Genomic DNA, 27434 nt, shown 5'->3' with positions numbered 1-27434 from the left:
TAACCTACAGGATGGTATACTTCAGATAAAGACAATCTTAACTAACCTCCAGAGCAATCTTTTGGGCAAGTGGTACCTTACTCTCATTAAGTCTTTACTGCTGAGGGCACTGGGTCTCTGGAGTTGATTTGGAGGACACGTATACAATAGGGTGTGATTTCTTACAGGTTGCCTTTTCCAATTTGCTTGCAGTTTCTTTCCCTTCTTTAACTTCTGTTTGAAGCCTTGATTCAGCAGCTAACCTACAGGCATTAAAGCATCCACTCTGAATTCAAATGTGGTTAGGAAAAATTAAAGAAGAAACAATCCTCCAGTATAATGGACCTCTTAATGAGACACGGTGATTTTTTTTTTTTTTAGGTATATAAGGAGAAAAATTATAGTTGATTTCAATACCATTAAAAAAACTAAGTCACTGCTGCACTAAAAGAACCTTTTTTATATCAATAGACTTAATTTTTCAAATGTCTAAAGAAATGTATTTAAGGTTGAATAAAAAGCCATGGCAAAGCCTAAATTAAAGAATTAAAATATAATGAGGGTGCCTATCATGATAAACACAACTAACAAAAATAATTTTAATGCTAGAGCAGTATTTTAATGTTAACATGACTTACAAAAGGCAAACGCAAGATAAAAATTAACAAGGAATCCTGGGCTGCATGAATAGATGTCTATTTATCTCATTAAAAAAACTCAAATTGAATCTCAACTAGCAAAATAATAATTTAAGAAAAAAAACAGTGAAGAGATATTTTAAAGTGCCTATAAGGATATTTTATAACAAGAGCATCAATTAAATTTATAAAGCATGCAATAGTGAAGTTCCCAATAAAAGCCATATTTATTATTACAATATTACCATAGGATTGTGTGTCTAAGTTAATCATGCAGAGAGCAAAAGGTTGGAAACATCTAAAGTTAGCAGATGGACTCACACACACACACAAAAACAAATGTTTTGTTATTTTATTTGTTTTTGTTTAGCAAGACAAAAAAATTCCAATGTGCTACTTGAGTCAAACAAGTAGCTAAATACATTTGCTTAAATAATTTTTATCAAGCAAAAAAAGGCAGAAAAAGAAATGAAGACAACATAGATAGTAAGGTTTGCACTGATCAATTCTGGAAATTCACCTCCAGGAATATACAATGGTCAAAACACACGTACACAGTGAATCACATATATACAAGCATAACCTGTTGAATTCAATTCAGAACTACTCGAAACCATGTGTGTATCAGATATCATTCATTTAAAGCTGCTTCTTCCTTGAGAATATTAAGCTTTGATTTTATGTGACTTATGGGTTATAATGTGATTACATAAAATTTCAAGAAATGGAGTAACACATTACTCCTATTACTAATTCTAATAACTGCAATATTGTTGAAGTGCTTTCTTTGTTGAATACTGTTTAGTAGCACTGAAGACTTGAAAACAAATCAGATAAAACATACAAGAAAGCCCTTTTACATAAGGTGGGCTATGTCTTACTATTTCAATTCGAATGCATACTAGTAAAATGTCTTATTCTGTACCCCTCCGTCGAAGACTGACCCTGGGAGTACCTTCAAGATCTCCTTTCATAGCAGACAATCCAAGCTAACTATTTTCACATCAATACGCTTAATTTTTAGAATGTCTATTTATTTTAATTACATTTATCATTCCACTGCATAAAGACATCCTTCATCTTTTATCACCTTTTTTTACCTTCTCCATTTTCCACATTCACTTCTTTTTTGCCCATTCTTGGTCCTGCCACACACACCAAGAACGTGTTTCTTATACCACCCTAACCTCAGCCACTGTACCTACCTTTTCCTTCCACTCACTTTCTCTTACCTTCTGCCTTCTATTATTTTAATTTTTTTTTAAAGGATAAGGTCCTTAAAACATTAATTCCTACAGACATACATGTCTGACACTTCCTCTTTTAGTCACAAACTCACTTATGCAGAAACTAGAGGCTTTGAAGTTTGGGTGTAAATTGAAAATGAATTACCTTTGATATTTTAAAATGTCATAATAGGTATTAAAGCACATTCTTGAAGGCTTAGGATAAACAATTTCAAAAGCCATAAAACATTTCACCTAACAGTTTTTTGGAAGGCTGAAATTTCTTAGACTAATGGAAAGCCCTTTTAGGAGATAAGTTAATTTTTTTTCATGGCAACTCTTGAACCAGGAAAAAAATAAAACTGTACATTTATTCAAACCAACAAAACATTCAAAGAGGTACTAGACTGTGGTATTTCTGCCTCATGACACAGAAAAGTGTTACTTTTTAAAACAATTCCCTTATTCAGGAGTCCTTTTCCCCTGTAATCATTTTAGTCTTTCTTAAAGTTTTAGAAAATCGGAAGGTAGGCAGATGAAATTGGGGAATTATACTGCATGCAATACTAAGAAAATAGATAAAGAAACAGATAGTGCAGTTCATGCAGCGATAGAGAAGAGATGGAGAGGGCTGCTCACTGCCTTGAAGGAAAGAGGACACTGACCTGGGAGAGTTAGGGGTGTTTCCACTTCTTTCACTTAAGGCTTCCGACTCAGCTGGAACTCCTATAAGTTTCACACATTTCTTTTGCTTCCTTGGCTGAATACCCACGGACAGATTTTTGTAAGGAGACAGAATGACTCCTGATGTGCTCACAGAAACTGTCTTTTCCAACTGCAAGTTATCTTCTAAATTGTTAGGACAGGACTGTACCTCCTCTTTCTGAGGTGGTAATCTATAAACTTCTTCCTCAACAGCACTAGTGGTACATACATCGTTAGGGGTGGTTATATCCACAGGAAGTACCTCACGCCTCTTTTTGAGTACAGGCACTTCAATTTTCTCTGAGAAAAAAAACAATTAAAAATAGACCTAGTCAATAAATCAAACACACAATCAACATAAGGTAGAACTAGTTATAAATGTATTTTTTTCCTTTCCGTTTTTTCCACTTCCATTCCTTTAAAACCCATTCATCTCCTTACTGAAATACATTGTATTTAATCCTTTCTTTTTCATGGATTCCATTAACTATATCTTTTCAAGGTTATCTGGCTATAAATTTTTCCTTGGGATCTCAATATAGTTGACTCTAGGAATGAACACTTAAATGTTCTCTTCTAGGGTTATGATAAAAGTTGCATGGGGCTTCATAAGATCTCACCACGGAAATCAGGAAGGATATAGTGGCGAAGAGTCAAGGAATCCAGGTACTAATCCTAGTGCTAACAACACTCTGCAGCTGGGTGACCTTGGGAAAGTCCTTAACCTCTCTGAGCTTTGTATTCTTTCTTTTTTTAAACCTTGAATAATAATAGTCATCATTGAGCAACTACTAAGTGCAAAGCACTGTGTTAATCTGCTATATGCATTCACATTTAATCTAAGGCATGAGCTTTGTTTTCTTTACCTGTAAAATGGGGATTAAAAGCACCCATTGAGTGAAGACTCAATACTGTGTCTTATAAGGATTAACATAACATCATTCCATCCCTTATGCAGGTCCATATACACAGTCACAGAATTAACTGTTCTAATACCTTTTCTGTATCCCCATACCAATGTGTCTTTCATTTTCAAAATCGGAATATTAGTGAGGTTGGAGAAACCATGGTTGAATGTGGGGTTGGTGTTCCTGTTGGTATCACTATTGTTTTTAAATCAGTATTTTCCCTTTCTCTAGCACTGCTCCTTTGAAATCCACACCATCTAGATTCATTATACTTCCTCCTGCTTGCGTATTCAGTTCACAGCAGACCTTTGAAATTTGAAACGGATAATTCTTAATCAGGACAGGCTATTAATCAGGGAAGGACGAAAGGATGAGAGAAAAAGAAGAAGCTTTTTTAAACTATAAAGAATCCTTATTATTGCTGACAACCTCCCCACTATAGTTGAGAATCACTTCAGTCACTGAAATAATAATGAAGAGAGAGTTGTAGGCATGTGAACAGTATAGGGGCTGAAAAATCTGTAACCTAAAACATGTAACAGAACTTTTTTTTTGGTCTAAGAACCATCACATTCTTAGACTCTTTTATTTTGGGCCTTTTATTTTTTAATTTACATAATGTAAAATCACTTTTTAAAATGTATAATATGCAGAGCCTATAGGCTTAGGCTATTTCCTATCTCAGTGATTAGACTTGATAGTTGTCCTCTAATATCTGTCCTGCTATTCCTTAATAGAATCCCAAAGATTTAGTTGGGAACATGGACCCTGAGAATCAAGGCTGAATTTCTCTGCTATTCCTATAGGCAGGTAAGGCCACGTGACTAAATTCTGCTCAAGGAGATATATGTTGATGAACAATGCAAAAGAAGCCTAGATCCTGACATTGACCAGTCTTAGAATGCCCCCTCCAGACTTTTATCAGGGAGAGGAATAAATACCTATCTTGTATAAGTCTCCATTATTTTAAGTTTTCTATAAACATTAGTATTAACTAATATAGCTCTCAAACATCAGTTGCCTCAACAAAACTGAACTCTTTGGTATTACATAAGATGCTGCAATCTTAAATGGAAAAGTCTCAAATGTCAAGGTTCTACTATACAGATATCCAAAAAGAATACCCATTATATTCATGCACATCTAGTACCCAGTTTCTCTTTGAATTTTCCTACACATTTTGTAGCAATAAATTTATTAAATACAGATACATAGCCACAAATTAGTTTGTAATATGATGTGCATAAAGCTGTAGCAAGAAAAAAAACTGATATGATCTCTCAGAGCTTCTCGTGATATAAAAGACAAAATATGAGACATACATACCTTCAGGTTCATACTTCAGTTTTAACTCATCTAGTTTAGCTCTCAGTTTCATATTTTCACTTTGGGAAAGCTGGAGGCACCTTTCATTCAAAAAAAGTTTTCGCTCAATATCCAGAGCCCGCTGGCTCTCAAATAATGCTTTCATTCGCTGGATGGACAATTCACCTTTAGTGCTTTCATTTTCTTTGCTATATTAATAAAAAAAAAAGAGAACCAAGGAATATTAAAATAACACAATAAGCAAGTGTAATAGTTAGTACAAATTATTTACTATATTATATATTTGAACTCTTAGTAAAATATATTTCCCTGGATTTTTAGTAACAAAGAAACAATAAGCAAAATAAGCTTTAACAATAGCAGTTTCAAATTAAAAAAAAACTCATTTCAAAGGAAATGAACAAAGGGGGGCATATTTTCCACATTTATGCATGAATAAATAAATTCCTTTAAGTTTTAAGTTACATGATATTTATTCTTTAAAAATTTAGACTATAAGAACATTTTCTACTTTAAAGTTCTTTTTTACTTACTAATCTGAAACGCTTTATGAAAAATATAAAGAACTAAAAACATTTCATTATTCATTGAAAGTATTTTTCTTCAATAACCAGCACTAATTATATCTTGAATAAATCTCATTTGCTGCACAGAGGTATTTCTGTTGCCATTCCTTTCTGGAATTTTCTTTTGGCAATTTAAAAACGAAACTATTACCACTTATTATGAGCAAGTCAAAAGAGTCTCTGTCTTCCCAAGCCCCCAACACTTACTTTAAGTTTTCAAGCTTTATTTGAAGTAAATCTGTGTAATAGGTGTCATCTTCCAGAGCAACAGAGTTGGCTGAAGGCTTAGATTCCATACTTTCATATAAACTCTAAAGAAAACAATTCTTATTACTTAAAATAAGTAACAAATTAGGTTAGCATAGGTTTATTAATAATAGTATCAGCTACCACTTATTGAATGCTTATCATATGGCAGACACTGTGCTAAGCACTATCCACTTAACTCATTTACCTTCTGAAGTAGGTACAAGAATGAGCATTCCTCTCCTACAGATGAGGGAACTGGCTCACAATGCTACAGGCAAGTAACCTGAGAAGAGAGAATCTGAACGCAGATCTGTCTCCAAAGCCTATGGTTCTAAGTACACCTGTATCCTCCCTCTGGTTTCTCTCTTCTGGCTTTTAAAATGGAAGAAACAAATACTCACAGGGTTTAATTCTGGCCTTTATGACAAAGCCATAAATTACAAAAATATGAAAAAGAGTGGAGATCCTTACAGTTATTTTTGGTGCCCACTCTTCTGAGATTCTGATAGAATCTCTGTACAATTTCTCTAGGGGAAAAAAAAATGTAAATCTGCTTAAAAACGTGTAAACAATTTCAGAGATTGCAGGTAAAAGCCCCTAATTTAAAGCTGTAGTTTTCAAAGTATAGTGCAGAGTCCACTAGTGAGCCACACACACCTGCCAATAGATGTTTTGCAAATTTAACCAAAATTGCAGTCCTTTCAACAGTTCTTACAAGAGAAAGAAAGTTATATAAACTTAAAATTTTATGATACACTAACGGCTACAATTTAGAATGCCTAAAAGGTTATTAACGTTTACAAAATTTGTCATTTGTAAACTTCAATTAATTCTTTAGTGAGAAGATATCTGTGCTCCCTAAGTTAATTTATAAATTCAATGCAATCCTAATAAAAATGCCAACAAATTTTTTTTGGAGCTAGACAAGATGTTCACAGGGAAAAACAAACATGAAAGAATAGCCAGGAAAAATGCTGAGAAAGAAAAGCTCTGGTGGGAGAATAGCCTTACCAGACAAAACATACTATGAAACCTCTAGAATTAAAAGCATGAGTCTGATGTGCAGAGAGGTAGGCCAGTGGAATAGAATGGAAAATCCAGAAATAGACGCAAGCGTAAATGGAAATTTGATATATGGTATAGGTGTCATATTAAATCACTGCCACAGGAACTTCCCTGGTGGCGCAGTGGTTAAGAATCTGCCTGCCAATGCAGGTGACATAGGTTTGATCCCTGGTCCGGGAAGATCCCACATGCTGTGGAGCAACTAAGCCCATGTGCCACAACTACTTAGCCTGTGTTCTAGAGCCCGCGAGCCACAACTACTGAACCTGCGTGCTCTAGATCCCATGCACTGTAAATACTGAGCCCACTCGCCGCAACTACTGAAGCCTGCGAGCTCTAGGGCCCATGTGCTGCAACTACTGAGTCCAAGTGCTACAACTACTGAAGCCCGCATGCCTAGAGCCCATGCTCTGCAACAAGAGAAGCCACAATGAGAAGCCTGCACACTGCAACAAAGAGTAGCCCCCGCTCGCCGCAACTAGAGAAAGCCCACGCGCAGCAATGAAGACCCAATGCAGCCAATAAATAAATAAATAATAAATAAATAAATCACTGCCACCAAGATTGACTTCTTAATAAATGATGCTGGGACAACTGGCTAGTTATTTGGAAAAGATAACACTCGACTTATATCTCACACTATACACGAGAATAAAATTCAGTAGAGATCAGATCTCTAAATGTAAAAAGTGAAACTGTACAAATACTACAAGAAAACGTGTTAATTCCTCTATACACGCAGGCAAATAAATACACCTATAAAACAAGCACTATGATACATTATTGCCAGCGGGAATCTAAATTGGTACAAGCCATGTGGAGGAGTTTGGGAACATCTAACAAAACTACGTATTAATTTACTTTTGACCCAGCAATTGCACTGTAGGAATCATCCCTGAGGATACATCTACAACAATAAGGAAATGCAAATATATGCAAAATGTACTTTGTAGCAGTGTATATATAGCACTGTCTATAATTACAAAATAATGGAAATAATCTAAATACCCAGACACAGGAGAATGTATGAGAATCCATACAATGGAATTCTTTGTTGCTGTTAATAAGAATTAGGAAGTCTCTCTAAACTGAGATGAAGTGATTTCCAGGTTAAAGTTAAATGAAAAAAAGGAAAGTATAAAAGACTGTGTTATGCTACATTTTGTCCAAAAAAAAAGGGAGAAAATAAAGCCTACATAAAGCTGCTCTTTTTGCAAAAAGAAACAGCATGAGTAAATCAGAAACAAATGAAAATGGCTACCTAAAGGGGTGGGGTGGAAACAGCGTAGAAGGGATGGGGAGACAGATAGGTCTCTGAGTGTATCTTCTTTATAGTTCTTTTAGAACCTTGTTAATGTTTCACATGGAAAAAGTATATACATAAATTCAACAAGGATGGATGGAGGGCAACAAAACAAAATAGAAACAGAAACAAACAAACCTAACTGTATTTCAGATGCATAACACACTCATACCAAACAGGGGTAAGTGAGGAGGGGAAAAAAAAACCCCAAGTAACTTTTGAACACAGTATTTTGACTATATACCCTCAGGCTAAAAACAAAAAGAACTACAAACAAATCCTGAACTTTAGTAAGTAGGGTAATTCCGAAACTATCAATATATGCATCCTAAGAATGAGTAAATAAGCAAATGTATTGAGGACAATAACCGCCAGGTTTTTCACTGTTGGATAAAATGGGGTAGGCAATGAAGCCTGTGGTATCAGATTCAAACTGGAGATACTAAGTATGAAATCAAGGTTTTCTTAATGTGTATATATATATATATAAATACCTATACTCACACAAACCTATTCACACAAAACATTCATAAATATGCATATAACACATACATAAATACACTAAATATACACACACAGACTTCTAGTTCTGTCTGCTTAAAGGGTCTAGAAGCGATGACATTCCAGTAGCAATAAGCACATCTAGTGCCCAGTTCTTGGTTTCTAAGTGCCACTGTCCACTTAAAGGAACCTGCGCTCCTTGCAGAAATGCTGATTCCAAGGCTGGGGCAGGTGAGCTAGGAATATCTTGTTGTGCCAGAGTAAGGAAGTATTCTTACTGGCCAAATCTGGGCGATCAGAGTAAATAAAGAAGTTATAGACTACAATCCATAGGATAAAATAAGAATTCATGAGGCTATATGATATCAATAAATAAGCAAGGAGGAAAGTTCTTTTCAATCCCTTTATTATTGTTCTAACTAATAAATGTAGAAGGAATGATGAAATTATCATTTGGCAATCATCACAGTAATACCTGTTTCAGACAAGAATCATCAATGGATGTTCAAGTATAAGGAAAAACAGATATATACTTGGTCTAAGTAACTCCCCACAAGATATTTATTAATTACAAAGGGAAGAATCGTAACCGTACACTGGAGAAACCTGACAGGCATAACCACAACCAATCAAGGTTAATATAACCAGTTATGGTACAAACAGACATTATGTGCCACCTGATGTACACATTGAGAAGGGTATAATAATACTCCTGTAGTATTCCCGTCAAAAATACATAGCCTGAATCTAATTATATCACACACCCCCTAAAATGAGAGAAAATCTACAAAACAAATGGCTGTACTCTTCAAAAATGTCAAGGTCATAAAAGTTAAAGCCTACAGAATTGTTCCAGGTTAAGGGAGACTAAAGAGACTTGGCAATTAAAGACAACATAAGATCACGGATTGGACCCTAGAAAGGAAAGCATTTGGGTATTTATGTTTTCCAAGAAGGACATTAGTGGTAATTGGTAAAATGTAAAAGGCAACTTAGCTAAAACTACGTATCAATGTTAGCTTCCTGATTTTGATCATTGTATCAATATTATGGTTATGTAAAAGGATAAGCTTCAACACTGAGGTACAACATAAGGGTTAAGGGGTATCTGGTTTGCAACTTACTCTCAAATGTTTAAGATAAAAATGTACACACATGGAGAGAGAGAGAAAATAAAAAAGCAGATGTGGTGAAATTGATAATTGGGGAATCTGGGTGAAGGGTATATAGAAATAATTTCATGACTTTTCTGGGAGTCTGAATTTATTTCAAAAAATTTTAAATAGTTTATTAAAGACCTCTATGAATTCCAGTTGCCACATAATATTGGACAATGTGACAAAAATATTACTATGCGGGCTTCCCTGGTGGTGCAGTGGTTGAGAATCCACCTGCCAATGCAGCGGACACGGGTTCAAGCCCTGGTCTGGGAAGATCCCACATGCCGCAGAGCAACTGGGCCCGTGAGCCACAACTACTGAGCCTGCGCGTCTGGAGCCTGTGCTCCGCAACAAGAGAGGCCGCGACAGTGAGAGGCCCGCACACTGCGATGAAGAGTGGCCCCCGCTTGCCGCAACTAGAGAAAGCCCTCGCACAGAAACGAAGACCCAACACGGCCAAAAATAAATAAATAAATTAAAAAAAAAAAAATTACTATGCATGCATTAAAAAAGAGGTGGAGAGCACCGAAGAAGAATCAATTTCTGGTAACACTCAACAGGAGGAACAAATCTCACTGACATAATGTTGAGTGGAAGACAGAAACAAAAGAGTATGTAATGAATGATTCCATTTATACGAAGTTCAAGAGTAGCTGTACATGTAAAGCTGATACAAAGTTAGAAGGTGGGAATACTCACTTAAAAGGGACATGACAGTGCTGCTCTGGAGTGCTGGAAGTATTCTATATTGTGAGCTGGGGAGTAATTATAAGGGGGTATATGTATGTAAAACTCATTAAGTTGTACACTAAAGATATGGGCACTCTGAGTATAACTGAGTTACAATTTACAACAGCAACAGATATGAAAAGCATAAAGAAGCTAGAAGAAAACATTAAATATTGGTAAATCTCAACGGAAATTATACACTAATTACATAATAAAGAAACTCGTTCAAGTTAGAAGTATTAAGATACTCAAACCAAAATTTGGCTGTGTTTTTTAAAGGTGTTTATACATACCTTAAATTTCTCCAGATTCCTAATTTCACCTAAGAGGTGTTTAATTTCACCATTCTTTTGCTCCAGCATGGCAAGTAACCGTTCCTGCTGTTCAAATTCAGCTTGAGACCCTTTCATTTGTAGCAATGTGGCGACCTGTAACTAGAAAAAAAAAAATCCCTCCCCCCCATAAAAATTGAGTGGGGGAGAGGAAGAGTCTGATAACCATATTTTCGATACAGTTCATATTTTGTACTATATTACTTTGACCTCATTTTGGAAGCTAAACTAATTAGCTATTTCTAGTCTAATACTAGACTAGAAAAATTTGAAAACATTTTATACCAATAATCTAGTTAGACATAACTCTTTAGTACTTATTTAGACTACTTATGAGTGATATTTGAAGTCCATAACAATTATTTGTACTTCTGTGAAACATAATTGAACTGCATGGCTGTGGTCTGGAAGCACATCACTTACGCAGTAAATGAGCCTGGCCAAATGCTGTGCTGTACTCATCATATGCACTCTCATTAAGGGTCTGAAGCAGTTTCTCAAAAATTTTGATTAACTTCAGTAGTATTAAGTGGGGGAAATTATTAAGCTACTCACATTCACAAATGTAAGATTCACAAAGAACAAGGATGGAAAGCAAAGGTAAAAGGCAATCTAAGGATACTGAAGCAACCTTTAATACAAGTATAAATTTATTTTGTAAGAGCAGCAATCAACTTACCTAATTATGACTCCACCTAAACCTGGAGTTACACAGCAATCAGAAGGAAATTAACTAAAATCTAAACCTAGCAATCCTTTCTGCCATGGGAAATTTCTGGAGTTCTTAAAAAATGTCAATTAATTTAAATACATTTTTGAGTAGAGCAAGCAATGATATGAAGTTTTAGCTATGGTTACAAGTAAGAGAGAAAGGTGACTTTTAACATTTTTAAGGATCCACTCTTTGTTCCTGCTTCAAACTGGAGGCTAGACACATTTAGCCTCGGAAGATTCAGAATGCTACCTGTGTCTAAAGACAGTTTGGGTTATCATGGGAACATTCAGAGATTAATAACAGTAGCCCAACAAATACAAAAAGAAAACAAAGAGCAAATATGAGAAAATTTACAAAGAAACAATTCCCAGATAGGGGAGAGCCTCAGTAAACCAGATGGCACAGTTAAAATCCTTAGAAATAAAAGCCACAACTATTGTTTAAGTCAGCACTTCATTTAACTCCAGGACAACTCTAAGAATCAAGTTGTATCATCTCTATTTTACAGATGAGGTGACTGATGCTCTGCAAAATAAAAATACTTGTCCAAGGTCACACAACTAACAAGTGACAGACTAGGATTCAATCCCAAGTTCATCTAATGCCAAAGTTTAATCATTGACCTTTCCTATTTCTTTGGTAAATCTCATCATCCTGAAAGAGAGGCGGGAAGCCTTACAGACTTCTAGTTACCACCTCAGGAGGGTTAGGCACAACAGATCAGGGATCAGGCATCTAAGGATTGGTACAATACTGGAATCTTTCTAACTTCAGCATGTTTTTCTGTTACTGGCTGTTTGACTGAAGTGACGGCCAACAAACCCTTAAAATTACAAGGGCTTATATGCTTGACTTGAGAAACTACAAGGAAAGGAAATTCAAATTTCAGTCTATAACTAAGCCTTTGTGGGAGAATTGAAGAATTGTGAGAGAGCTAGTTTTAGTTGAAGTAGGAACCTTAGGGCTATCCTCAGAAAGAAACTAGGCCAACAGTAGGAAAGAAAAACTTTTTAAGACTTGTTTTTTCCCACTCCACAAAGAAAGAGCTAATGGCAAGACTAGTGAGTAACAATTAAAAGCTCAATCTCTCTGGCAAGGCTAGTGAGTAACAATTAAAAACTCAATCAATCAATGGATGCTAAAAATACCACTACTAAATCTGCACAGAATTAATTTTTTAAAATAAAATATAAAAGGGATCTTTCATTCAATTAAAAAAAGTTTTTTCTAAAATCATCTAAAGTTTTTTCTAGAAATAATTATGTAAGTATATTCCTTGAAGGAAAAGATGCTTTCTTTGATATATTTGTACATGTAATGCTGATTCAAAATAGGTTTAATAAATCTTTGATCATAATAATTCTGTACCTTCATTCTTTGCATCTGTTCTCTATTAAATGCATTTTGCTTCTTTAGTGACTGATACTTGACTTTCATGCTGATAAGCTGACGTTCCATTGCTGCCCTTCGATCTTCCACCTAGAAAATATTAACATGTTTATTATGCTTTTATTAAGTGAAATGCCAATTTAATCAATGGAATATTTTAAGTACCTCTGCAAACAAAGAGTTGCCTTTACTGTTAGGGTCCAAGGCTTGCTGGAGTGCCTGGTCTAGCTGCACCTGAAGATCTTGATTTGCTACACGAGCTTTCTAAATTCAAAAGAAAACAATTTAGCTAATAGAGATTAGATTAGCAAGAAAACAATTTATTATAAATTGGAAAGGATGATGTTACTGTAATCACAACACCTCTAAGGCATTATAGTAAGAAACTGCTTCTTTCTGTCGCTCTTCTTTTTCTTCTTTAAGCCGGTCTACCTGGCGCATTAAATTAGTATTAAGAAGTTCTAGTTGTTCTTGTCTGTACTGTAGTTCGTTCACTTCTTCTTTGAGGGTGGTCTATTCAACAGAAATGGAAAAAGAAGAAACTGTCTTGAATAATCCTTCATTTAGCAGCTGTTCAGTTTATCTATCAGCAGTGGTTCACACCCAAAACTAAAACTAAGAAATAGTCAAAGGTTATGAGGTGCATAATAAAATTTTTAAAAAATTATACTCATATACATATCAACTTCTATGCTACCAACTTTTTATACTGGGCTTTTATGACACAAACTAGGCTCAGGATAAATGTCTAAATTCTTCCAGAAATTTTATTAATCTAAAAGTAAAGTCTGCCTTACATAATCATGTAACCTAAAGCTTTACTTTATTTGAAGTAATCCATCTAAAAATCCTGTAAGGCTGCCCTGGTGGCACAGTGGTTAAGAATCCACCTGCCAATGCAGGGGACAGGGGTTCGAGCCCTGGTCTGGGAAGATCCCACATGCTGCGGAGCAACTAAGCCCGTGCACCACAGCTACTGAGCCTGCGCTCTAGAGCCCGCGAGCCACAACTACTGAGCCCGCGTGCCACAACTACTGAAGCCCGCACGCCTAGAGCCTGCAACAAGAGCAGCCACCACAATGAGAAGCCTGTGCACCGCAACAAACAGTAGAGAACTAGAGAAAGCCCACACGCAGCAACAAAGACCCAATGCAGCCAAAAATTAAAAATAAGTAAATTTATTTATTTTAAAAAATTAAAAAAATAAAAATAAAAAATAAAAATTCTGTAAAACATTTTTTAATTAGTTAGATCACAGTTAGGCCAAAAAATATTTCAGCCTTAAAACTAGCTCATAAGGATTATTACAAAAACATGAAAAATATACAAGGGAAAAAAAGAAAACTCCAGAATACACATGCCATAAAAATTACCTTCATACTTTCCATTTCAGTTAGCTCAATTTGAAGAGCCAGCATGTCTGAAGAGATGCTTTCGTGTACACGTTCAGACATTATTCGCATTTCCTCTGATTTGCAAGAAAGGAGTTCCTTCTGATGATCCACTTTGTGCTTCAGCTGCTTTTCACTAAGCCTAGCTTCATCTAATTCGGCTTTCAGTTTTTCTAACTAAAGTAAAAAAAAAATCACAATCTTATAAATCAAAAGGTAGTGAAGGTCATCAGAACATACAATTGCAATACAAATTGTTCTGGTATCTGCAGGATAACTATTTTGGAAGGTAGTCAAGCTGAACAAAACTATTTAACTCCTTTTCCCAAAATGTCACATAGTTCCAAATCTTGGAACACTAAGAATACAGGCATACCTTGTCTTATTGCATTTTGCTTAATTGCGCTTCCCAGATATTGCATTTTTTTTTTTTTTTTTTAACAAATGGAAGGTTTGTGGCAACCCTGAGCCAAGCCGAGTCTACCAAGCGATTTTTCCAACAGCATTTGCTCACTTCCTGTCTCTGTGCCTTATTTTGGAAATTCTCACAATCTTTCCAACTTTTTCATTACTATTATATTTGGTACGGTGATCTGTGATCAGTGATCTTTGATGTTATTATTGTAATTATTTTGGGGCATCACAAACCACACTCATATAAGAAGGTGAACTTAATCGATAAATGTTGTGTGTGTTCTGACTGCTCTACCGAATGGTCATTCCTATCTCTCTCCCTCTCCTAGGGCCTCCCTATTCGAGACACAACAACTCAAAATCAGGCCAATTACTAACCTTACAATGGCCTCTCAGTGTTCAATCTCTCACTTTAAATCAAAAGCTAGAAATGATTATGCTTAGTGAGGAAGGCATGTCAAAAGCTGAGACAGGCCGAAAGCTAGGCCTCTTGCACCAAACAGTTAGCCAAGCTGTGAGTGCAAAGGAAAAGTTCTTCAAGGAAGTTAAAAGTGCTACTCCAGTGGACACACAAATGATAAGGAAGCTAAAGAGTCTAACTGCTGATATGGAGAAAATTTTAGACGTCTAGATAGAAGATCAAACCAGCCACAACATTCCCTTAAGCCAAAGCCTAATCCAAACTCTCCTCAATTCTATGATGGCTGAGAGAGGGGAGGAAGCTTCAGAAGAAAATTTTGAAGCCAGCAGAGGTTGGTTCATGAAGTTTAAGGAAACAGGCTGTCTCCATAACATAAAAAAAAAAAGTGCAAGGTAAAGCAGGAAGTGCTGATTTAGAAGCTGCAGCAAGTTATCCAGAAGATCTAGCTAAGATAATCACTGAAAGTGGCTACACCAAACAATAGATTTTCAATGTAGACAAAACAGCCTTCCAGTGGAAGAAGATGCCATCCAGAACTTCCATAGCTCGAGAGGAAAAGTCAGTGCCTGGCTTCAAAGGACAGGCTGACTCTCTTGCTAGGGGCTAATGCAGCTGGTGACTTTAAGTTGAAGCCAATGCTCACTGACCATTCTGAAAATCCTAGGCGCCTTAAGAATTATATTAAATCTACTCTGCCTGTGCTCTATAAATGGAACAATAAAGCCTGGCTGACAGCACATCTGTTAACAACATGGTTTACTGAATATTTTAAGTCTACTGTTGAGACTTACTGCTCAGAAAAAAGATTCCTTTCAAAATAGTACTGCTCACTGAAAATCCACCTGGTCACCCAAGTGAGATGTACAACGAGATTCATGTTGTTTTCATGCCTGGTAACACACATCCATTCTGCAGCCTATGGATCAAGGAGTAATTTTGACTCTCAATTCTTATTACTTAAATACATTTTGTAAGACTATAGCTATCTAAGATAGTGATTCCTCTGATGGATCTGGGCAAAGTCAATTGAAAACTTTCTGGAAAGGATTCACCATTCTAGATACCATTAAGAACATTTGTGATTCATGGAAAGAGGTCAACATATCAAAATTAACAAGAGCTTGGAAGAAGTTAAATCCAACGCTCATGGATGACTTTGAGGGGTTCGAGACTTCCGTGAAGGAGTAACTGCAGATATAGTGGAAATAACAAGAGAACTAGAATTAGAAGTGGAACCTGAAGATGTGACTGAACTGCGGCAATCTCATGATAAAATGTTAATGGATGAGAAGTTGCTTCTTATGGATGAGCAAAGAAAGTGGTTTCTTGAGATGGAATCTGCTCTTGGTGAAGATGCTGTGAAGATTGTTGAAATGACAACAAATGATACAGAATATGACATAAACTTAGTTGATAAAGTAGCAGCAGGGTTTGAGACAACTGACTCCAATTTTTAAAGAAGTTCTACTGCGGATAAAAATGCTAGCAAACAGCATTGATGCTATAGAGAAATCGCTCATGAAAGGAAGAGTCAACTGATGCAGCAAACTTCATTGTTGTCTTATTTTAAGAAATTGCCTCAGCTACCACAATCTTCAGCAACCACCACCCTGATCAGTCAGCAGCCATCAACACGGAGGCAACACCCTCCACCAGAAAAAGATTATGACTCACTGAAGTCTCAGATGGTTAGCATTTTTAAGCATAAAATATTTTAAAATTAAGGTATATACATTGTTGTTTTTAGACTGAATGCTATCGCACACTTTAATAGACTACTTTGGAAACTAAAAAATTCATGTGACTTACTTTACTGTGATATTCACTTTTTTGTGGTGGTCTGGAACTGACTCTGAAGTATCTCTGAGGTATGCCTGTATGTAGTTTAAAGGGAACGAACTTATAGCAGAAGGGTGAAGCTTTAGGGTCAGGCCTAGGTTTAACCTGTCTCACATTCCTCAAATGTAAAACTGTTAAGTGATTGTACCTACCATCACTGCGTTATTGTGAGGCTCTCAACTGAGACTGGGTGGGTAAAACATTCGGCACCACACTTAACACTCACTGAATGGTTTGTTATCAATAAAAAGCTTTTGCTTGATGTCCAGGGTTATCATTATCATCTATATTGAATTATCTTCAATAGGGTCTCAACATTCTTAGAATATATCCTGCTATTTGTTTTCTATTTAAAAAATAAGAGCCTTCTAGCATAATTTCTTTTCCCTTTTCTATTTTCATCATGTGAAATAAAAATTTCAGCTGACTGATCTATGTTGAAATGTGGACATTCTTCTGAAAAACATCACTGAATGACCCAAACTTATTGTATGATGAGATGATTCGGGTTTCCTATTTGGCCAAGGCTAGGCATCTTTTAACAGACAGTGACATGCCTTGTTTTATAAGCATACAAATAATCCATACAAGTAATCAGAGTAGGTCTGGATTCCTGGCCACTTTGGCTGCCATGTGAAGAATAAGTGGTATGACAGCAATGATGGAAGCAGGCTGCCTGGATAGTAGGGGAGAGACGATGGTGAGCTGGACTGCAGTGTTATAGCAGAGATGGGTATTTCATAGCTCAAGTTCTGAGAACTTGTTGATGGATTAAATATGAGAAATAAGTGAAAGAAAGATAGCAAATAAAGCTCCTAATTATTGGCACAAGTAATTTGAGAACATCAATAAGACTGAAAATATTTTTTGAATTATTTAGTCTTTACTCCACCAAAAAGCCATCTCTATAACTGGCTTTACTTCAGACTCTGAATATTTCCTACATTACTCTTTTTTGTTTAGGTAATGAAAATTACTGCTAAACTGAAAATAATATCCAGGAAAAAAAAAGCATCATTAACAGTTATTGGTGTCTCAACTCAAAGTAGCTTGAGAGAAGCTGGATTATTATTTGTCAGAGTGGTATGCAAGATGATTCTAAGTATTACATGAAAGCATATTTTGATAGTTATGTTTTACTGCATATTAGGACAAAACATAACCAGCTCAAATATATTTCATTGATACCATTACTTAAAATGAGAAAACATTTAAAAAGGGAGTCAATTTAATGAGAATTAATTAACAGTATAGGTGGTACAGGTATATATAAACATCTTAAAAGATGGTACATGAAACACAGTGAAACAGGCTTTGAAATCAGACAGCCTCAGTGCAAATTTGGACTGCTAATTTCTAGCTCTATGAACTTATCCAACTTTACTCAATCTGTTTAAACAATGGTTTTCTCGTCTGGTATATGGAGATAATAATGGTACCTCCCTTATGGAATTGTGTAAGAAGTGGATCATATGTATTAGTTTATCTTCAATAAACAAACTATAAAGTATCAACTCTAATGTACATTAATTTACCAAAAACTATTGGCTTCTTTTGTGGAATTGTAAAGTGTACCACTAGTTGCAGTGAAGGTTAGGGAACTAGTCTTTCTGAAAAGGGACTCGCATACTAGGCACTCTAAGCAAGGAGGTTATGCTGATCACTAAACTAAAACTCCCTAACGAATACTCAGTTGCTAAAATTAAATAATCCTATTTAATTAATAGAATGTTATTAAACAAGTCTCTTAGGTGAACTATTGTTTCTCAGTGTTCCCTCTCCTAATATTAAAATGATGGAGCCCTTAATCTCAGCTGTTTTGCATGGACGTTACTAAGAAAATCTTCTATCACCTAAAGTTTACAAATGGTTGCATAAGCATGAAATATTTTTGTTCTAAAATACAGAGATATCCAAACCTTATTTTTTAGTTCATTCACTTCCTGCCCATGGCTTCTGCTCAGCTGTTCTTCTAATTTCTCCAGGTGCATTTTTTGTTGTTGTTTAATAGCTTCACATTCAGAGCTCAAACTTTCTAACATTCGACTCTTGAGCTCAACTTCTCTCTGAAGAGTATATTTTTCTTGTTCATAATTCTGAAAACAGATTCAATTATAATTCAATTACATAAAAATAACTTAAAGCCATCACACATAAGCAGTCTTCACCTTCAGCTGAATCATTCCTGTTTCACACATTTGCTGCTTTCTAAGTAACAACCACATGTTAAATCTGAAATAACTGTAGTTAATATTAATGTTAAAAACCCTAGAGGTATTTTGAGACTATATTAACGTTCGTGCTAGGGATATGGTAATTGCTTCTATGTCCTGCCAACGAAGTAAAAAGTGCTCTAAGGCTGTCAATGAGTCAAGTTCTCTCTGCTAGGAAAAAAAAAAAATTAATAGCATTTACGTTTTCCTAGTGAGAATTATTTGGTTTGATAATAATATGCTCTACTTGTAGCTCTGAGTAAAATGAAGAAATAGTGTACGAGGTATGAACAGAAATACTGAATTAGCTCTCACTTTCAGAATGTAGTCATCTGAAAAATGTTCATAAATGTTCATAACACCACTCAGATGAATACAGTACTAAGATAAAAGTAGTATTTAAGAGGGCTTTTGCTTACTGTCAGGGAAGTTTAAAGATAAAAAGGGCATTAGTACAAACTTCTGCAACAAGCTTTAAAAAATAACATAAATAAAACTAGATTTAATAAGAGAAAAAATTTTAAAAAGGGTTGCCGTTAGTTTTTCTTTTTTTCCTGATATATTTAAACTTTGAGATCAAAGTTTAAATACAATACTGAGCATTTACTAAATAAAACTGACTTATTCATTCTTTCAATAAATGTATGCCAAATATTAGGGATACGGCCGTGAACAAGACAGACAAAATTCCCTCTCATGTCATGTCTCTCATGACAGTGGGGGATGAACCACTCAGATGGAGGCAACAGCTCCTGTAAAGCCCATAAGGCAGGACTAGTATAGCTAAGAACAAAAGAAAGTAGTTTGAGATGAGGTCAAAGGTTGAAAGAGGTCAGATCACGTGGAGATCTACAAATCCAGGTAAGGAGCTTGGATTTTTTTTTTTTAATTAATTAATTTATTTATTTATTTTTGGCTGTGTTGGGTCTTCGTTTCTGTGCGAGGGCTTTCTCTAGTTGCGGCAAGCAGGGGCCACTCTTCATCGCGGTGCGCGGGCCTCTCACTATCGCGGCCTCTCTTGTTGCGGAGCACAGGCTCCAGACGCGCAGGCTCAGTAGTTATGGCACACGGGCCTAGTTGCTCTGCGGCATGTGGGATCTTCCCAGACCAGGGCTCAAACCCGTGTCCCCTGCATTGGCAGGCAGATTCTCAACCACTGTGCCACCAGGGAAGCCCTCGGATTTTGTTGTAAATAAAACTGGAAGCTGCTCTATGCTTTCAGCAGGGCTGTGACATGATCTTTTGTATATTCTTCAATGACCACTTGGCTGATGTGTGAAGAATGAATGGTGTGAATGGCAAATGCAGGAAGCAGGCAACCTAGTCAAAAGGCTACAGTAGTAATCTAAGGGAGAGATGACGGTGGTATGAACTAGAGTGGCAGTGGTATAGATATTTTGTAGGTCAAGTTCTTAGAGCTTACTAATGGATTAAATACTAGAAATAAGGGACAGAAAGATATTGAGTAAAACGCCTAGATATTTGGCTCAAGTAACTGGATGAACGTTATTACATTTACTAAGTAAGGTAAAGAATTCTGCAAGAGCATGTTTGGTTAGTGGGCAGGGAATTAACTATTCTGTTTATGTTAAGTCTGAGATGCCCATTAGTGGGCAATTGAATACAAAAATCTAAACTTTAGGGGAGAACTAAGGACTTGGTGTAACAATCATGGGGCATTTAGATGTTATCAAAAACTATGAAGCAAGTGAGGTCACCTAGGAAGAGTGCAGACAAAGCAAAGTCTAAAATTCAATATGTAGTAAAGAGAGTGAAAATAACTTATTTTTCAAACTCAGAACACACTGAGTCAGAAGAAATATTAGAAATTCATTTAGTTCATTTCCCTTTAATGGGGATGGGTGGGAACTAGGCCTAAAATCCTCAGAAAAGAAAAATAATATTAATACTTGCTGGACAACACAGATCTTCAGTAGCTAAGCACATCTTTGTAAGCAGAGGAATCTAGTGTCCTACCTCAGTCATGGTCATCATTTCATTACGACATTTATCCAATTGATTCTGCAATTCGTTCTGGCTCTCCACTAGTTGTAAACCATACTGTGCAGCTTTTAGTCGCTCTTCTTCAACTTCTTTGAGCTTGCATCGAAGATCTGCTATTATATCTGCCTCCATGATTTTCTTCCTGTCTACTGTAAATAGAGGAAATAAAAGCACTTAAGCTTAAACAAAAAACTCCATATCAAAAATAAAAGATATGTGTGTGTTTGTGTGTTGTGTGTGTATGTATATATTCAATACCACTGCCATATAAAAACACAGCATTAAAGATTTTCTTCCTGACTTTTAAATGGTCAAATTTGCATTCTTGTTCTAAGAGCCAGGTCTGACTATTTTGTTACCTGATTTGAGACCAAATCAAAAAAAAGATGAATACATTTAATTTTGCTTCTAAGGAATGCAGTGTCAGGAAACCATTCAGTTATTGTGTGCTAAGCTTCCTTAAATGCTAAGGTAGGATGGTCTCATAATTATATCACTATACAGGTAACCAAGTTAAGAGAACAATAAAAGAAGTCAAGAAACTTTATAGTAGCATAACTGCTACTTAAAATATAAAAAGATGGCTTTGAATAAGATTCATAAGGTAAGGACTAGCATGTCCACAATTTTTCACAACAGTGTTAACTTCCTGAACACATTAAATTTGCCACATTAAATGTGCTTTATTGAAAACAGACTCACTCGCATTTTCCTAGTTATTCATAAGAAGGCATGCAAAACAGATACCATGTTCAGAGTAATTAAAGAACAATCTCATTCTAGATTTTCAAGCAAGGACTTAAACATTATATATAGAAACATTCCACTTTACCTCAACCTCACTCATCATCCTTTCCAAATTGGTTCCAGGCTCTTAGGCCAGGCTTAAACTCAGCTTTGTCTTCAAAGAGTAACAAGACATTATTAAGTTATTCTCTCATGTCTCCAGTCAATGTAGTCATTTCATTCAACACATACTTCTTGAATGCCTATGTGCCGAGCTCCATTCTGGGCACTTCAGACACATCAAGTGGTCAAACGGACCCCAAAAAAGGCTCTGCTTTCATAAAACTTACCCTCCAGTAGGAGAAGACAAGCAATAATAATATAAATAAATGCATTAGAAAGTGGAAATGGAAAAAAAAAATAAAACAGGGTAAGTAAGCTTGGAAGAGGTGGGTGTATCCTAACTAGGATGAAATTTAAAATGTGTTGAATGGGGAGCCCCTCAGGTGACTTCTGAGCAAAGCCTTGCAGAGGATAAGAGAATTAGCCATGTACTATTTAGGGAAATCATGTTCCAAGTAGAGGGGTAGCACTACAGTTGAAGGAAGTCCAAAGAATGAACAATATAGAGTATAGGTCAGAGGAGATAACAGAGGAGAATATGGAGATCAGGCCATTGTAAATAAAGGCTTTAGCTTCTACTCTGGGTGAAATGGGGAGTCACTGCAAAGTCTGGAGTAGAGATATGATACATTTAAAAGGATCATTTTGGCTGATACGCTGAATAGTTTGGAGGGAAGCAAGTTGGAAGCAGAAAGATCAGGTGGGATGACCACTCACACCAGAGTGGCTGCCATAGGAGGTGACGAGAAATGGTCAGATCTAGCATATATTCTGAAGGGAAAGCCAACATGATTTTCGGACAAATGGATATGTGGGATGTGTGAAAGAGAATTTTAAAATGCCTCCAAAGCTTCTGGCTGAGCAACTAGTAGAATAGATTTGCCGATAGCTGAGGAATCAAAAACTGTGGGTAAAGACTGTTTGGGAGAGAAAATAAGAGGTTTAAGTTTTAAAACATGAAATGTGTCAAGTAAGCAATGGCTATAAGAGTGGGAGATGGGTATGGGCTGGAGATATAAATTTGGGAGTTATTAGCATAAACACATGAGCTTTGTTATCACCAAAGTATGAGCATAATTAAAGAGAAGAGGACAAAGGTTGGAGCCCTGTTATGAGGTGGGAAAGAAGACCGCAAAGTATACTCAAGCATGACCAAGTGAGGTGGGAGGAAAATGAAGAGCATGTGTTGTCCTAGAAGTCAATAAACAAAAATGTATTAAGGAGGCAGAAGGTCAACTGCACCAAATGCTAAGTTAAATAATGTGAAAACTGAGAACTGGCCAATGGATTTGAATTCATGGATATGAATACTCTTAGGAGATGACCCTAAGAGTAGTTTTGATGGGGAGATGTGGGCAAAAGCCTGATTGGAGTGAATTGCAAAGAATGGTAGGAGAACAGTAGACAGCAAGCATAGTTTTGCTGCAAAGAAGAGCAGATAAATGGGGCAGTAGCTGGAAAGAAAGTAAGATCAAGTTTTTTGGTTTTTTTTTTAAGACGAAAAATTTTTTAAGAAAAAATAATTAAAAAAAAAATTTAAGAACAAAATTACAGCATGCTTGTATGACATGGGATAGATCCAGGAGAGAAGGAAAACTAATGATATAGAAACATGGAGAACTACTGGAGTGATGAATGTGCAGGGTCTGATTTTTGGACAGGAACATGAATGTTTCATCTAAAGTAAAGGAAAGCATATGGGTATACTGATAAGTAGGTAGGTATAGTGTTGGGAGTCTGCCTAAGTGCCCTTCTAATGTCTTCAATTTATCAGTAAATTAGGAAGCAAAATCTTTGAGAATGAAGATGAAGGAGGAAATACAGGATTTTAGAAGCAGGGGGGAAAAAAAGGTATCCTATGTTATCCAGGGCTGGCTGTCACTGCTCTAAAATGCAAGACCTTTCCAAAGCCTGTACATGATGGGGCCAGCCACTAATTGTTGCACTGTTAATAATAATTTATATTTGCTAAGGATTTACCATTTGCCAGGCAGAGTGCTTCAAATGCATTATCACATTTAATTCTCTTAATGGACCTGAGCTAAGTACTACTGTCATCAATATTTACCAAAGAAAAAATGGAGCTAGCCTCAAGACATCCCAACCAGCAATGTCCAAGGCAACCTAAAAATTAGCTCTCATTCATTCCAAAGATTTGCTGGAATTCCTATTTTGTGTCAGGTACTGTGCTATTGCTGAGGATACAATGTGATCCCCAAACTAGACAATATCCCCGCCTTCCTGAATCTTACAGTCTATTAGTGGAAAGGCATTAAATCAAATAACTGATATGTAAAGTTACAAGTGTGATAAGTGCAAGAGGGAGAGGCATATGGTGCTGAGCCTATAACAAAGGGCAGCTGTCTTAATCTGGGTAGTGGGGTGAGGACAGGGTCAGGGGGAATATGGACAAGAAAGATTTCCCTGAGGAAGTGACTCTTCAACAGATGTAATGAATGTGTAAGAATTAACCTATCCATCTGCGGAGAAAGGTAGCCAGGGTTGAATAACAAGCACAGCTAATATGTGCCAGACATTGCGCTCGGTACTTTGCAAACATTATCTTATTTAATCCTCTCAACAACTATATGAAATAAAAGGCTTCCCCCCCCCCCATTTTACATATGTACAAACTGAGGCACAGAAACGTCAAGTAACTTGCCCAGGGTTATCAGGTAGTAAGTGGCTAAATGAGATGGGAACAGGATCGAGTTCCATAGCCTGGTGCTCCTAACCACTTTTCTGTTCTGCCTCTCAGAAACGTAGCATAAACAAAGCATTTAGGAGACAGGGAGCTCAGGGAATCAGGCTGCTTGAGTTCTTACCCCACCTTCACTACTCACTGGCTGCATCAACTTGGACAACTTACCCAATGTCTTGTTTTGTCATCCGTAAAACAAGGACAATAACATCTACCTAAAAGGGTTTTTTTTTAGAAGATTAAACCAACAAATGAGTAAAAGGCAACTAGGGCAAAATCCAACACGTAACTGTCTGAGGCAGCGCTGTCCAGTAGAAATACAATGCGAACAAGACATGTCGATTTTTAATTTTCTAGGTGCCACATTTTAAAAAAAAGTAAATACTGGTGAAACTCACTTTAACAATATGTTATTTACCCAATACATCCAAAAGATGATCATTTCAACATGTAGTCATTATAAAGATTATTAATGAGGTTACTTTTTGGTGTAGTCTTCGGATTGCCAAATGGGGCTATTGGCTGTCGTACTGGACAGCGCAGATCTAGTGTTGGTTATCCTCCGGAGGCCCAGGCAGCGGACCCGGCTTTCCGTATCTACGCAGAATCCTCGGGAGCGTCGAAGCGGCCCAACGGAATATTGAGACCGGCTCGGAACCTGGTTTATAAGAACTGAGTTCCGCCGAAGAAGCTGTTCCAGCTGAAAGCCTGGGCGGAGACCCAGGCCCCCGGTTTCCTTAGGCCCTGCTCTCCCCTCCCCAGTAGTCCTCTCCATGCCGCTCCCCAGCTTCCCTCTTCACACGCACTTCCATCCAGGTACCTTGCCCCTACCTCTCTCCTCACCCCTTCCCCTGCTGCTGCAGCTCGCCGCGCTCAGATTCTCGACGTTAACTCCACCGCACCGCAGAGGCACCGACCCATTCACTCAGCAAGCCCTCGGTTAAGCGCCAGGGCTTTTTGAATGTAGTTCCCGCGAGAACTCACATGTCTCGCGAGACTTTACGCCCTAGCGGCGCGTAAAGGCAAAAAGGGGAGGAAGGTCCAAGACTGCCACGCCCCGCCTACAGCGACTGCGCAGGTGCAAGTGGCGAGCCTTGGGCTTGGCGCAGGCGCAGACGTGGTTCTGTAGCCCGTCAGTCTTACTCAGGGTTGGTCTTCTGGGTGTTTTTTCGTTTGTTTGTTTATTTTCCTAACGACAGTACCTTATGGAGGGATAGTGTCACTAGAAGGCGAGGCGGTGGGGGAATTCCATAGTGTGCTGGCCTAACAGCGCGTTGGCCAATGTGCGTTCTGAAAGCTCTGCCCTGTGATACCTAGTTTATGGTTCCAGGAATTTAAATCAGTGTGACAGTGCTGAAAAACGTTATAGACAGAATCACAGTTACTCTTATAGGACAGAATGACAGTTATTATAATGGCCTTAAACACTTGAACCTTCACCATGCGCGAGTACAGTGCTAAATTTTACACGGATTATCTCATTTAAGCCCGCCAACAGCCTTATGAGGTAGGTATTATTGTCTTTTTCTGCAAAGGAAAACAAAGCCCCAAGAAGAAAGATATCTTGGCCAAGTGGTAGAACCAGAATTTGAACTAATGCAGCCTGCTGCTAAAGTCCAAGCTCTTGCGTGTGTCTTTAAATAATGATTTTATATTTTGTAAACCTGATGCCTATTCATTATTCAAAATTTTAAGCAATAAGAAATAATAATGCCAATATTTAATGAGCACTTCTGAGTCCTAGCAACTGTCGTATGGATCATGTTGTGCTTTTGAGCCCATCTTTTCTTGCCTGCTTGGAGATTTGGCCATAGGTGCTCTGTTTTTCATCATCAGTTTTTTCTTCCCTGTCAACAAATAAACATGCTATAATGACTTCCATCTCAAAAAATAACACTAACCTCCCTTGACCTCAATCAGCTACCACATCATTTATTTGCTTCGCTTGATAACAAAATTCCTGAAAAACAAAAAAAGTTTAAGCTCATTATTTCATTTTCTTACTTTTTATTCTAACTTTTTTCCCCACTTCAGGTTTTGGTCCCATCACTCCAGTGAATGGCTCTTCTCAACGTCACCAGTGAGTTCTGTCTTGCAAAATCCATTATTCAGTCCTCATTTCTCGTAACAATTGATAGAGTTGATAGTTCTCCTTGAGTCTCCTTAGGTCTTGGGATGCCACACCCTCCCTGCTTTTCTCTTCTTAATTTCTTTTGCAGACTTCTATTTCTAACTGAGGTAGGCCATAAAGGATTGATCTGGGTTTGAAGACTGACAACAATGATGTCTTCATGTTGTTCACAGTGTACCCTAGCAGGTGCATTTGGGGTCTGAATGAGTCAGATGTTCCTTCATTTGTCACCACTCCCATGTTATTGAATAAATGAAATCTGATTTTCCCTTTTATTTGACAAAGATTCCTCAACTCAGGAGTCAGGAAGTTACCCATTCTAGCTTAGGCCAATCATGACTGGCTGAAATTAGGTAATCTATAATGTATCTGAACTTCATTTTTCTCCTTTGTTACATGAGAATGTAAACCTACATTTCATTGATGTTTCTTTCATATCTAATATTTTTAAAATATTTTAAACTTGTAACTGAGTGACCACAGTGTGCTAGGCATAATGCAAGGAATTCAGAAGGTGGTAATTGCCACTTGACTCTGGAAGATGCTCACAATGTAGTAGGGGATTAAATAAAAGCAAATATAAATAACCACAGGGATGTGTATAAATGTCACGTGAATGGTATATACCCTAAACTAAAGGAGATGTGTGATGGGAGAGGTCAATTTTGTCATGGTGTTTC

At 36.9% G+C, this 27434-nt stretch overlaps 1 protein-coding gene across 3 annotated transcripts; it reads right to left on the bottom strand.

The window, feature by feature from the left end:
* SPDL1 (spindle apparatus coiled-coil protein 1) lies at positions 1–25570 on the bottom strand. 3 transcript variants are annotated; one of them, XM_061188449.1, is made up of 12 exons: positions 25455–25570; positions 21047–21222; positions 18776–18952; positions 14165–14359; positions 13155–13304; positions 12957–13055; positions 12771–12881; positions 10649–10789; positions 5556–5659; positions 4783–4970; positions 2509–2848; positions 1–242 (listed from the first exon to the last, which is right to left on the bottom strand). In XM_061188449.1, the coding sequence occupies exons 2-12, from the start codon at positions 21203–21205 to the stop codon at positions 95–97; spliced, it is 1812 nt and encodes a 603-aa protein (XP_061044432.1). In that variant the 5' UTR covers positions 21206–21222; positions 25455–25570; the 3' UTR covers positions 1–94. The 3 variants fall into 3 exon arrangements, with proteins under 3 accessions (XP_061044432.1, XP_061044430.1, XP_061044431.1); XM_061188447.1 differs by lacking the exon at positions 1–242 and having other exon boundaries at positions 2310–2848; XM_061188448.1 differs by lacking the exons at positions 1–242; positions 25455–25570 and adding an exon at positions 25042–25088 and having other exon boundaries at positions 2310–2848.
* Positions 25571–27434: the final 1864 nt, after the last annotated feature.

This window comes from Eubalaena glacialis, chromosome 4, assembly GCF_028564815.1.
Source record: "Eubalaena glacialis isolate mEubGla1 chromosome 4, mEubGla1.1.hap2.+ XY, whole genome shotgun sequence".
Classification (NCBI taxonomy): Eukaryota; Metazoa; Chordata; class Mammalia; order Artiodactyla; family Balaenidae; genus Eubalaena; species Eubalaena glacialis.
This window is presented reverse-complemented; position numbering and strand designations above follow the sequence as displayed.